This window comes from Calidris pugnax, unplaced genomic scaffold, assembly GCF_001431845.1.
Source record: "Calidris pugnax isolate Ruff unplaced genomic scaffold, ASM143184v1 scaffold252, whole genome shotgun sequence".
In the NCBI taxonomy this organism is placed as follows: Eukaryota; Metazoa; Chordata; class Aves; order Charadriiformes; family Scolopacidae; genus Calidris; species Calidris pugnax.
The window spans coordinates 4892663-4905797 of NW_015091118.1; the positions used below are offsets into that span (position 1 = coordinate 4892663).

General features: G+C 44.0%; 1 protein-coding gene across 2 annotated transcripts; it reads left to right on the forward strand.

Annotated features, from left to right (window-relative positions):
* The first annotated feature begins 106 nt into the window (after window positions 1-106).
* LOC106897567 (chromosome unknown open reading frame, human C11orf54) lies at window positions 107-13057 on the forward strand. 2 transcript variants are annotated; one of them, XM_014958264.1, is made up of 10 exons: window positions 107-206; window positions 1295-1380; window positions 3495-3618; window positions 5820-5918; window positions 6843-6916; window positions 7825-7926; window positions 8926-9102; window positions 9868-10017; window positions 10607-10723; window positions 12759-13057. In XM_014958264.1, the coding sequence occupies exons 3-10, from the start codon at window positions 3561-3563 to the stop codon at window positions 12930-12932; spliced, it is 951 nt and encodes a 316-aa protein (XP_014813750.1). In that variant the 5' UTR covers window positions 107-206; window positions 1295-1380; window positions 3495-3560; the 3' UTR covers window positions 12933-13057. The 2 variants fall into 2 exon arrangements, with proteins under 2 accessions (XP_014813750.1, XP_014813751.1); XM_014958265.1 differs by lacking the exon at window positions 107-206 and adding an exon at window positions 806-903.
* The last annotated feature ends 78 nt before the right edge of the window (window positions 13058-13135 follow it).

Here is a 13135-nt window from a genome sequence, read left to right on the forward strand (position 1 = left end):
TCGCGCACCGCCGCCCCAAAGGGCGCGAAATGGCCGCCCTGGAGCTTAAATAGCGCCGGGCGATCGCGAGAGGTGCGGGGGGTGACGGGAGGGAGGGCAGGAAGGACGGGCCTCCTCCCGCCGCCATGCTGGGGGTGGCGGGGCGGGCGGTCCGTCCGTCCCCGGAGGGGAGGCGGTGCCGCCGCGCAGCCCGGACGGCGGGGCAGGTACGTCCGGTCAAGGCGCTAACGGCGAGCGGGTGCGGGGCCGGGGATCGCGGGGCAGCTGCCGGCTGGCTGTGTGTCCCCCCTCTCCGCCCCGCTTCGGCCTCTCCCCGTCTCTCCCGCGGGGTCGCGGCTCCCCCTCAGGGCGCAGTTCCCGCTCGCTGTGAGGGGCTGCTCCTTGACGCGTCGGGCTCTCGCAGCCGCTGTCCTGCCTCTGCTCCCCCCCGGCTCCGGCCTGAATAACCTCCTCTTTCCCCTCGCAGCGTCGGCTTTGGTGTTTCTTTGCTCCCGCGCTCTGCTCTCCCGCGCTGCCCGGCTGCTCTCCCTGGGAAGCCCGGTCCCGCCCGGCTCCAGGTCCCGCCGCTCCCCGCGTCCCGCCGCCCCTGCGGTCCCGCCGCCTGCCCCTGCCGCGGGCGGGAGCTCCTTGCTCGGCCCCGGCTGAGGAACACAGGCTCTGAGGAGGCATCTGGAGTTTTGTCTTTGCTCTTCCTGGCGTCATCGCTAAATTTCTCTCCTCTCCCCGACTGCATCTTTTTCCCATGTATTCATTTTTCCCCCCACCCTGACTCATCTCTCGCCTGGAGCTCCTTGCCCGGCCCCGGCTGAGGAACACAGGCTCTGAGGAGGCATCTGGAGTTTTGTCTTTGCTCTTCTTGGCGTCATCGCTAAATTTCTCTCCTCTCCCCGACTGCATCTTCAGGTTTTCCCATGTATTCATTTTTCCCCCCACCCTGACTCATCTCTCGCCTGCCCATAACCTCCCCTTTCTGGCTTCTACTCTCTACTCTAGTTTTCATTCAGATTTTTGATACTAGGCAACTCTCCCCACCCCATTAATATCGTGGTTCCTGTTTCATTGCATTCTCCTGCCCTTTGACTACTCTCTCTGGTCTGTGCTTCCTGCTTCAAAACGATAGGTTTCTCAAGTGTTCCTAGATGCTTGTTCTCGCCATTCTTGTTGCACCATCCCAGATCTAATAATCTTATTGTTCTTTTAGAACTTGTGTTCTTGCTTTGAAAGTCTTCTGTAGTAATTCAGTGTCACTGCACCCCACCACGATGGATCCTAATTGTGTGTTGTCTCCTTTCAGGCTCTCCCACACCAGACAAACTCCCCTGTGGATGCTCTCCTTGCAGTGGTGACTGACAGATCTACTTCTCTTTTGTGGCCTTCCCGGTAAGTGCTACTGTTTAGCAGTCAGGTTTGTTATGGTACATCGAGCTTTTCGCAGTCTTTCCCCCTCTTGGTTGTGGGGAGCTGACTATTGTCCTTTAAACAGCAAGCAGTGGTCTAGATGCTACATCTGAGCCTGCTTACTTGAACTGTGTCCAAGTCTCTTGCCGCTGCCTTTTGCTCAACAGCAGCCCTCGCCTGTCTTCTCAAGTCTGTTTTCAACTGGTGTCTTGAGTTGCTGGCACAGCTTCCTACTGGACATGGCAAAGGGTTCTTGAGGGGATGAGTACCATCTAAAACAATGCTGCCAAAGCCATCTTCTCACTTTTTTTTCTCTGACTGAATTGCTCCCTTTTTGTGTTTGGTGCACACTTACAGTCTTGGAGCCTGATTCTTTCCATCTGACAGCAGCCTTCTGCCAGAGGCACCAAATCCAGCCTGTTATTCTCTCCTCCACAGCCAGAGGGGGGAGGGAGTTGGGTAAGACCAGCTAAGATGAGAATTACTGTACACAGGTAGCTGTCTTTCTCCCTTTCTCAACTGCTTGCTACAGCAGTAATTTGGGGTGGCTGAACTTTGAGCTCAAAGACTTTGGTTAGGTAACTGCTAGGATCTCCCAACTCTTTTTATTTCTTTTTTTTCCACTAGCTTTTTTTTCCCTTTACGCAGACTTGAGAGGCCTGTGGTATATGATTTTCAACAATCATAAAAGCTAGGGTATTTTTAAAATAGCATGATCTCCCAACTCTTTTTTTTCTTTTTTTTTTCCACTAGCTTTTTTCCCCTTTTACACAGAGTTGAGAGGCCTGTGGTATATGATTTTCAACAATCATAAAAGCTAGGGTATTTTTAAAATAGAAGCTAAAAGTATACCTTAACAGCTAGCCAACATCATAGTCCTTCCTAACAGGAGCTCTGTCATGTCTGAGAATGTAATTAGGCTTTTGCCTTTTTCCTCCAAGGCCTGAGATTTGGATAATTGAGCCCCATTTTCTTTTTCTGCTGTGTGCAGCAGGCTCGTGCCTAAGGAGTTAATGATTGCTGTGGCTGATTTACAGGTAGTGTATAATCAGCTGTTTCTGCCCTGAGCTAGTAGCTGACTTTGCTGTGGCAAGGCTGACTGAAGTATAGTTCATTTGCAAATGGGTTCTTAAACTGATGCTCAAACAAAACTTTTTGCTGTGGGTTCTGTACCTGTACAGAGCCTGATACTGCAGGACTCGCTGCTGTTGTTAGCTGTTGTGCTGCTAGACTGTTCCCCTCCGGCAGGGGAAACACATGCCCAGAATCATTTGAGAGACCATGTCGCTGCTGAAGTTGAAAGTCCACCGTAGCCAATGCTGGAAAAGTAAACATTAAGGTAGGGAAGACCTGAGGAGGCAGCTCATGTGCTCAGAAAAGTCCAGTTTCCTTTCAAAACTAAGTTGTGACTCCAGGATTACGAAGGAGAGATAAATCTCCTGAGCTGTCCCTTGAACTGGATTCAGCGTGGGATGTGTTTCGCCTACAGCCAGTTGTAAGCTTGGGGACCAGCAACATGTAATGCTCTGAGCCAGCTGAGCTGACAGACACATCTCCTTCCAAAGTGCAGAGGAAAATTAATATCAAAGCCGTTAGTCTTTCCTCTGATGGTGGAACTACAGGAAACACATGCCCAGAATCATTTGAGAGACCATGTCGCTGCTGAAGTTGAAAGTCCACCGTAGCCAATGCTGGAAAAGTAAACATTAAGGTAGGGAAGACCTGAGGAGGCAGCTCATGTGCTCAGAAAAGTCCAGTTTCCTTTCAAAACTAAGTTGTGACTCCAGGATTACGAAGGAGAGATAAATCTCCTGAGCTGTCCCTTGAACTGGATTCAGCGTGGGATGTGTTTCGCCTACAGCCAGTTGTAAGCTTGGGGACCAGCAACATGTAATGCTCTGAGCCAGCTGAGCTGACAGACACATCTTCCAAAGTGCATAGGAAAATTAATATCAAAGCTGTTAGTCTTTCCTCTGATGGTGGAACTACAGTTCTACTGCTGTCTGTGTTTTCCTGAGTGAAATTGAAAAATAAGTAACATTAATAAGTAACAAAAAAGCCTGTTTTAATGGTTAAACTGTTATCCTTGTTGACAGATCAGTCTCCCCTACAGCGTGGTGCATTGTAATTTCTTCCCTGAAGAAATCAGCACCAGTGAGGAAATGGCCAAAGTCGAAAGGTTTGCTTTTCATGTCCCAAGTCTGGAGGAGCTTGCTGGGGGTAAGTCATGCAGCCTGTAACTTTCTGCAAACTTACAATGTACTTTTTAAACTTATCTTAAAGCTCTTACCAAAACTCTTCTACAGCTAGTACATGCAGAATCGGTGATCTCAGAGGTCCTTTCCAACCATGATGATTCTGTGATTCTGTGAATGTTCCTGCTCTTAGCATACTGAGATGTAAAGAAAACCACTATTTTTCTATATGTTATTATTTCTTTAGAATGAACAATGACTCTTCTCCCAAACACCAAGTGACATTTAAGCATACCAACAGTTCTATGTGTTATTATTTCTTTAGAATGAACAATGACTCTTCTCCCAAACACCAAGTGACATTTAAGCATACCAACAGGCTCTCAAACCTGATAAAACTGCCTGCTGCATTTACAGATTTGTGCAGGGGTTGTGAAAGTTTGACAACTACAGACCAAACTTACTTATGCATATGGGATCATCTGTCCTCCTCTACCCTCCAATATTTCTTTCTTTTTCAAGATTACTAAAAACACAGCTGATAAGATGCAGTGTAGCAAGGCAGCTTGAGCTTAGTTAGCTCCTTTTTTGGTGATTGCCTTAGAACCAGGCTGCAGGAAACATTTTATTTATTTTTTCTTTCCAAAGCTCTCACAAAATGTGCTGGGAGTAATGGAACAGTTGAGGCTGGAAAAGACCTTTAGAGATGATCTGCTCCAACCCCCCTGCTCATGAGCTTCTTTCCTTGCCCTCATATAAAGGCATTATTCCTTCTGGCAGTCTGTCTCCTGCAGCAGATGTACTAAAGGGTTTTTTTTCTTTCAGAGACATTCTGAAGTTCAGTCTGCCACTCTCCCAAATCCGTGTCAGTTTAACATTTCCATGCTTTCAGAAGCATGGTCCCAGCAGCACCCTGTGTGGTTCTCAGGGCTGTTCTTGCCCAGTAGCCATCAGGCAGGGCAATGGGCCAGGGCTGCCATAGACCTGTGGGCTCAGCAGAGAACAGCGTGTACTTGCAGCAGAACAGCTTAAAACAGTAGCAGAAAAGATGGATTGTGAAGCAGAATTTTCCTCTCTCCCCCCAGCCCCATCCTGAGGACCTTCTGTAAGCTGTGAATTTTGTTGCTGCTCAGCTCTTGAATATAATTTCAAAAGTGCCCTTTTACTGCCCTTTTCCACTTACCAAAAGGTACTGAGATGTATCTAGAAACCTGCTGAGTGCCTTCTACTGACCCTGGTGGTCAACAGCGAGGTAACTCTGCTCCCAAGTAGTAAGCTACGGCTGAAATCCTGATTGGAGGAAGCAAAGGCACAGGGAAGTTTTCTGAGTAAATAAGGAACTGTCTGATTTGAGATCACAGGCTGGATTTTCTGTTACTTGCTTTGAGGCATCTGCTAAAGCAGACCCCCAGGCATGAAAGCCCTCAGACCTTTAACCATGGGATTTGAAGTAGTAGATGTGAAGGCAGTCCCATGCTCAGGGATTGCTTAAGGTTTGGAAGTTGTTTCCAAACAGTGCATTTGTCTAAGCCAGAATCCTCCATGTTGTTTGAGTGATGTTGCCTAAAAGCATTGATATGAAGCAAACCCAAAAGCTTAGATTCGGGGCTGTTCATTATCATCAGCACCATTCATTACCTGTCCTGTACTGACAGTGGCACTTGCCAGAAAATCTCCACATGAACGTAAGCATAACAGACAATATCCTGTGATGGCAGAAGTTTCCAGAAAGCAGAGACAGTTTGAGATATATAATTAAGACATTTAAAGAACTGATTGTCACTTCAGCTAAAACTTCCTTCCTCCTTTGCCCTTGTATGATATTTGACCACGGTCACAATCGCCTGCTCTTGGGAAGCAAAACCACTGCTGAATGTGGCTGGAGTTTATCCGTGTTACTTCACGTTGTGCTGCTCCTAGTGCCACCAGGAGCAGACAGTTATTGCATTTCAATTTAAAGGTTTTAAAAATTCTAAAAATGAATTAGTGTGGTAGGTAACAATTATCTGAACAAGCTTTTGCTCTTCCCTGAAGCTCTGACTCAGGAAGCAAGTGCCTACAGACAGTAACATTTAAATCAGTGGTGTTATTTAGGGTAAACATAAGTTTTCTACTGTATCTTACTGAAATAAAGCCTAAACAGATACATCTATTGTTGTTAGTAACTTGTCAAACTCTTGGTAATTTTTTCATTTTCACTAACTTCGCCATTATTCTTTATTATAGTTTTGCAGAAAGGGCTTAAAGAAAACTTTGCTGATGCTGAAGTCTCTGTTGTAGACTGTCCTGACCTCACTAAGGAACCCTTCAACTTTCCTGCCAAAGGTAACCTGGCATTCCTGTCTTCTACTAAGAATGGTCTGGTTCTTTCTACCTGATCCTGCTTGTTTTGATCTTCTAAAGATGTTGGGAGAGCTTAAATTGTTTTTCAGGTAAAGAATGCGCATGAGAGGAAAGCTACATTTTATTTCTGGATTTGCTTCCTAGTTGATGTATGAACAAGGACAAGTCATTACCAAGTACTTATCATAATTTTTTTTCCTAGGCTATGATTGCAGCACTCATTTATTTCATCAGCTTTACTTAGTGTAATAAAAAGGTTTTGAAATGAAGTTGTTGTCTTCCAGATGGAGAAATTTTTTAGATCCATGCCAATCACTATCTGAACCTAAGGAGTTGTGCTTCCATTCATTTTTAAATTCCTGCCATTTGTGAAGTGAAACTTCTCTTATTCTGAGTGGGATTCATCTTCTTTGATATAATCTGTGCTATTCATCTGAGTTCTCTTTGTCATCAATGTAGTGAAAGAATCACCTCCAGAAAGTGATTCATCCCTTCTTAAAATACATGTTCAAATAAGTGGGATGAATTGTCCTGAGACTTGGGCATCCAGCTTTGCTGAAGTTTTGCAAGTGGAGTCCCAGTGGGGATATCCACTGTGTAGTGAGGGTGACTTACTGGAGAACTGGCAAATGGCAGTTGTTGCCCACTGTAATATTTCTTTGTGCTTAGAGAAAGTTAATTTTTCACAGGTTGCCCAGCATTAAATTCTACTTTGAATCGTTTTGGGGTTTACTGTCCTTGGACCTCTTAATAGTGCAACAATTTCTCTAAGCATGCTAGGGAAATAGGGTTCTTAAAGGGTTTTAGAAGTTTGAGGAACCAGTTCAGTAGTGGGTTAGACTGTATGCTCATTTAAGATTTTTAGGAAAAAACATTTTACTAATCTAACTGGCTGTATTCTTCCAGGAATCTGCGGAAAGCCTAGAATAGCAGATGTGGGAGGGGTTCCTTACCTCATACCTGTTGTACAGAAAGAAAAGGTGAGGTTTTCCTGTAGCTGTGGGGCTTAATACATTTATCTAAAGAAAAGCAGTATCTTGTTGAAATATACACAAAACTAAAGACTAACAGATACTGTAAGATTCCACTGGTAAAAAAGACTTACTTTTTAGTGGTTTATGAGATTGATTCTGACATATGTTGAACATAGACTACATCAGCTAATCTGTTGAAATATACACAAAACTAAAGACTAACAGATACTGTAAGATTCCACTGGTAAAAAAGACTTACTTCTTAGTGATTTATGGGATTGATTCTGACTTATGTTGAACATAGACTACATCAGCTAATCTTACACATCGTAGCAAAAATAGCGTATCGTGGGTGATGGTTCATCTTCTCCTGCCCTCAAATACGGGTTTTAGAGACGTATGGTCTGTGACAGGAGCCATGGAAGGAGCTGCTAAACAAGGGGCTTGTCTGTGTGTTTGCATATGGCTTGCTGCACGCCTCGGATTTCAAGTCACAGCTACACTTCTTTGTGAAAACTGGCTGTATTTGTATTTTCAGGCCAACAATGGATTCACATTACTGTCCTTTTCCAAGGATATCATGCCTCCTTTCTGACACCTCACCCCATCTGTCTCCATATGATAGTTACGTCAATTTTTTATTCTACACAAATATAATTTTCATGAGAACAATAATTTTGTTTTGGGTAAAATGGCAGGGGAACACACAGGCAGACTCTACCTTTCATTAAACAGATGGGCACATACTCAATTTGTTACTACCAAATGTTGTGGTGTTCACAAACCAACCTAATTATCCAAAATACTAATGAGGGCATTGTGAATTAAATGGGTCCAGAGGTTACAGTGAACAGAATTACAATTCCAAATCAGAGCACCACACCAAAATCAAACGGATTTTTCCTTTTTTGCAGGTTTATGATCTAAATACAGTTGCAAAAGACATAGAGCTACCTGGAGCTTTCATTCTTGGAGCTGGAGCTGCTTCATCTAAGATTCTTGGAGTAAATGCAGAGGTCAGTAAATAAGTGTGATGGTTTTCAATGAATTCATGGACGTATCATAGTAGTAGAGTAGTATCATGCTGGGTATTTCCCATTTACCACAAAACATTTAATAAGCACCATTCATGCCAAAAGCACATAAAACACATTAGAAGGAATTCAGATGAGGGCCAACCAATGAGGTGGACACTATTGAGATAATAAAGATTAATTTTTAACTTGTAATTCTCTAGGAAGCATGTGATTGCTTTGAAGCCCGCAAGAAACATGTTTTTTTGAAACTGATTGACAAAGACCTGACCAGAGGTTTTAAAGACAAGATTTAGAAAGACTTGTCAAAGTTACCGGTAAATCCCTTTGAAATTCTCCCTGTCTTTTGCCCTCTTGGATGGCTGTGTTTTACCATTGTAAATTTTAAAGATGCCACATACAAAATGATCGGTGGCAGGAGAGGCAGGAGACAAAAACTACTGCCTGAGGCAGCTTTGGTTAGTTAAGAGTCTTTTCAAGTATAAACCTTTGGTCTTACCATTCCTTTTGATGCATTTATAGACCATCTCAGCATTATATTTGGGCCACTCTAATAGTAGCTGTTACTGTACACTGAGAAAGTATCCCATGGAATTCCAGTACTTGCATGCAGGCCCCATATCTCATTTGTTAGACTTTTTTCTTCTTTATTTTTTTTATACATGGAATTCCACTTGCATGCAGGCCCCATATCTCAATGGTTAGACTTTTTTCTTCTTTATTTTTTTTATAACACTAGCATTCATCTACAGAGAAAGTAAAACTGTTTCCTGCAGTTTTCAATTACGTTACAATATTAGTGTATTTTTCTCACTAGTACAGACCTCATGCTGAGAGAGACAGCTGTGTGATGAAGGGGATTATTTGTTGGGATCACAGTCGCAAGTTTAAATTGCATTTATGTGAGTTCTGTTCGTTTGACTGACTCTTGTATGTCCTTATCAACTTACGCGGCTTATTCTTACATGTTCGTTTTCTCAGCTTATCCCTATTGTTCAAACTAAGACTGAAAAAAAGCCTGCTGTAAACGGGAGCTACATCGCTCAGATAAATCCTGCAGATAAAGGGTGCCTGCTTGAGAAGTACAGCAGCAAATACACTGACTGTGAGTTTGGGCTGTTGGCCAACCTTTATGCCAGCGAGGGCCAACCTGGTAAGGTACGTGCTTGGATCAAAGGTGACTTTGCTTGTAGAGCTTTGTGGCTGAAGGGAAACTCATGTTTCGATGTTCTCCTAGCAGTTTTCTGTGGTAATAGTAAAGTAGTAATTCCATGATAGAATATCCAAGCATAAGGAACTGCTACTGGTAAGCGAGGGGAAGAATTGGTGGGGACAGATAGACATTTGAATTTTTGAGGGATAAGTATTAGTTTAGTAAAAATTTTCCATTGCAAATTTTCCATCATAAATCATCCATCCAAATCCAGTCCAAACGAGCAGTGATTTAATGCAACGGTTTTACAATGACTGACTTGTGTAAATCAGGTCTGGGCACTCGTCTAGTGTTTTGTAGAAGTGCTTCCTCCAACACAACTAGGACAAAGAGGTGTTGGCAGAGCAGTCCAAAACCTGACTCCTGCAGGGAAACTGAGCAGTATTCTCTATTTCCCAGAGTTTCTTTAGAACGGAGTGGAAGCCGAGTGGTGGGGAGAAAGGGGTTGCTTATACTGTTGTCTCATGTGTGAGTGGAATGACTTGCTGCCCAGCACCTTCCACAGGCAAAACTGGTACTGAACAGAAAGTCATGCAAGAGAGTGGTGAGGTACTGGACAGAGGCAAGTTGAGCAGCACTTACAGGGAAACTCACATTTTCAGAAAGTAATCTTGGGTTATAAGCTCAGGAGAATTTCAGAGCAGCTTTCACAGACCTTTGTGAACCATCGCAGCGGGAGACAGCAGTGACAAATTAACTTTATTCTCCAGGTCATTGAAGTGAAAGCCAATGGAAGAACTGGGGAACTTAACTTTGTGTCTTGTCTGAGACAAATTTTAGAGAAACACTATGGAGAAAAGCCAGTTGGGATGGGTGGTACATTTGTCATTCAGAAGGGGAAAGCAAAGATTCACATTATGGTAAGTTTTTCTCAATTCATGTAACTTCCTTCAGCCTTCTGAAAACACAAGTATAAATCGGGGTGTAACATCTAAGTGCCTTCACTTTGGTTTGTATTTTTAAATGTATGCATAAACTGTTAGGGTAAACAGCGTAGTAAAGTAAGGAGCTGACATTACAAAACTGACATTGCAAAACTAATGGTGCTGTATTACTTGGCCTTAATACCCTCATCTTTTCTTTTGAAATCTGTGGGCAGCCAAAGAACTGTAGACCTATTGTAAAATGAATTGAAATTAAATATGTGAGTTGAGATGATACTTAGAAGAAACAATAGGCTTTTTAAAAATAACTGAGCTTCTAAAATACACTAGGAAGAGAATCCTCACTTCAGTAGTTCTCCCACTACCTGTGCAGTGAAAGAAGAAATATTCTGGTCAATTCTTTTTCCAGCAGTAACACAGTAACAGGCACTGGTGAGCTGCTTTTAGGGAAGAAGGAAACGAAACAGAATAGTGGGGAGGGGAAAAGCAAAGGAAAGTCACTAGAGGAAAAGTGTCTTGATCAAGTATCTTCCTTTCACTTATAAAGCTTTTATTTTTGCTGTAGCCTCCAGAATTTTCTGCCTGTCCTCTGAACACCGATGAGGATGTGAATAACTGGCTGAAATTCTTTGAAATGAAGGCTCCACTGATCTGTCAGACAGTAATCGTTTCCAGAGATCCTGTGAGTCTTTTTCTCATTTCTAAGTGTAAACTGAGACTTGTAATGAATTTTGTCTTGGATGTGATTTTCCTTTTAAGAACAGGAGTGTGCTTATATTGTGTTTAACCCTTCCAGAGGTGGTGTAATGACATAGAAGCTCCTCGGTTCTGTCACTGGCTTCAGCTGTGGCTACATCCCTCTGCTGTGAAACCTAGTGGCTGTTCACAGTGGATGGAACTTAATGGTTCAGTTGCAGTTGCAAGCGTTTGGGACACAAACACAACAGGAATATTGCATTCACTGGTGGCCACACCAGAAGAAATGTCAAGAGTGTGGAAGCTTGTTCAGCTGTACATTCATGTAGTTAGTTCCCTCTCGTAAGAACGGCCTCTGCTAATGCTGAGTCGAAATATGTGACGCGCGTGTCTCGTTGCTGATGCAAACTGAAGCCTGCAAAGCCTCATGCTAGGAAGTTATCTAGCAGCTTTCACAAGCACCGAATTCAACAGCAAACAATTCAGGATAAAACCCAATCTGGTTTCAAAAGACATTAAGATGTTCATCATTAGGAAGAGTATTTGTTTAAAAGTAACCAGGAAACCATAGATGAAAATGACTGTTTTATAAATAACGATGCAGTCATAATACAAGAAATATTTTTTCAGACTAAAATGAGACATGCTGCAGGCTTGGATGTGTTCAATGGGGTGACTTTATTCTGTAGGCATGTGGCAGCCTTCGGCCTAAGGCTAAATTGTGTGCATCTTCTCAGAACCAACTGATGAGTACTTGGAAAACAGCCACGGACAGCTGCTCCATTCAGAACCAGTGCAGCTTGTGTAGTGGATGCAGCTGGGTTTTCCCCATCTGTATCCACCGGCAGCTCAACAGCACTTGGCTAAGCCTTTGCTTTTGGAAACGTTTGAGTGTTGTTACAGAGACAGGCAGTAGAAGATGGCATTCAAGTGCTGTAGAATTACTCATCAGTATCCTCCTGCACCCCAGAAAACCAATCATATCCTGGGCTGCATCAAAAGAAGCGTGGCCAGCAGGTCGAGGGAGGTGATTCACCTTCTCACGAGCCCCCCACTGGAGTGGTGATTGCAGCCCTGGGGCCCCAAGAAAGACATGGTGCTGTTGGAACAGGTCCAGAGGAGGACCATCAAAATGATCAGAGAGCTGGAGCACCTCTGCTGTGAGGACAGGCTGAGAGAGTTGGGGTTGTTCAGCCTGGAGAAGAGAAGGCTCCAGGAAGACCCTATTGTGGCCTTTCAGTACTTAAAGGAGGCTTGTAAGAAAGATGGGGACAGACTTTTCACCCAGGTGTGACAGGACAAGGGCAATGGTTTTAAACTGAAAGAAGATAGATTTAGATTGGACATAAGGAGACATTTTTAATAATGAGGGTTGTGAGGCACTGGAACAGGTTGCCCAGAGAAGTTGTGGATGCCCCATCACTGGAGGTGTTCAAGGCCAGGTTGGATGGGGCTTTGAGCAATCTAATCTGGTGGAAGATGTCCCACCCATGGCAGGGGGTTGGACCAGATCATCTTGAAAGGTCCCTTCCAATCCAAACCATTCCATCATTCTGTAACTTATAAAGCTGGTGGGGTGATCTCACTAGTTGTTATTTTATTTGCTATTCTTCCCATTTTCATCAAAGCTGGCTCTCAGAACTGAGGTAGAGATTGTCCCTTTATTGCGTGGGTCTGAGGCATTCAGTGCCAAGAGGTTCTGATGTCCGGCGGGGGTTCCTTGGTGTGACTGATTTATCTAATCCCAAGGGAAAGAAAGGAGAAAAAAAACAACCCAGGAAGTCTCTGTGAGATTTGTAACAGAAGTCGGGGGCTGTCAAGAGTTTCTAAATTCTTTTCTCTCTGTAATCCTACGGTAAAGCCTTGTACAGCTCCTCTTCTCGTCTTATGCAAATTTTCAGTGCTTAATGGTTGCAGCAGACTCTGAGATGTGTAGAAATACTCCTCTAGGAGGGATTGTCCCAGGACTTTTAAATACTGCTCACACGAACGTGTGCTCACGGGCCTTTCTCTGGTGACAGGGCTTTGACCTGCGTGTGGAGCACACCCACTGTTTCAGCCACCACGGGGAAGGAGGACACTACCACCAGGACACCAGCCCGGACAGCGTGCAGTACCTGGGGTACCTCCTGCCCGCCGAGCTGCTCTTCCGCATCGACCGGCCCCAGGAGACGCACCTCGTCGGGAGAGACTGAGACCGGGAGGAGGCTCCGGCGCAGGCACAGCAATTCAATCTTTCTAAAATACAAATGATGATTTTTATAAGCGCTTTTAATTATGCACATTTATCAGAGTCAAGAATAAAACATGAGAGCAGTAACCTGCCAACTTCTTAATTGCGTTAAAGGGAGAAATTCAGAGTGTACGTGTAATTGAAATTGTTACAGCTGAATTCAAA

Excerpts from the sequence above, each read along its gene's own strand:
- LOC106897567 (XM_014958264.1), top strand. The coding sequence starts at position 3,561 with ATGGCCAAAGTCGAAAGGTTTGCTTTTCATGTCCCAAGTCTGGAGGAG. Across the intron at positions 9,103-9,867 it reads GCGAGGGCCAACCTGGTAAG|GTCATTGAAGTGAAAGCCAA; the intron begins GTACGTGCTTGG and ends TTTATTCTCCAG. Across the intron at positions 10,724-12,758 it reads TAATCGTTTCCAGAGATCCT|GGCTTTGACCTGCGTGTGGA; the intron begins GTGAGTCTTTTT and ends CTCTGGTGACAG.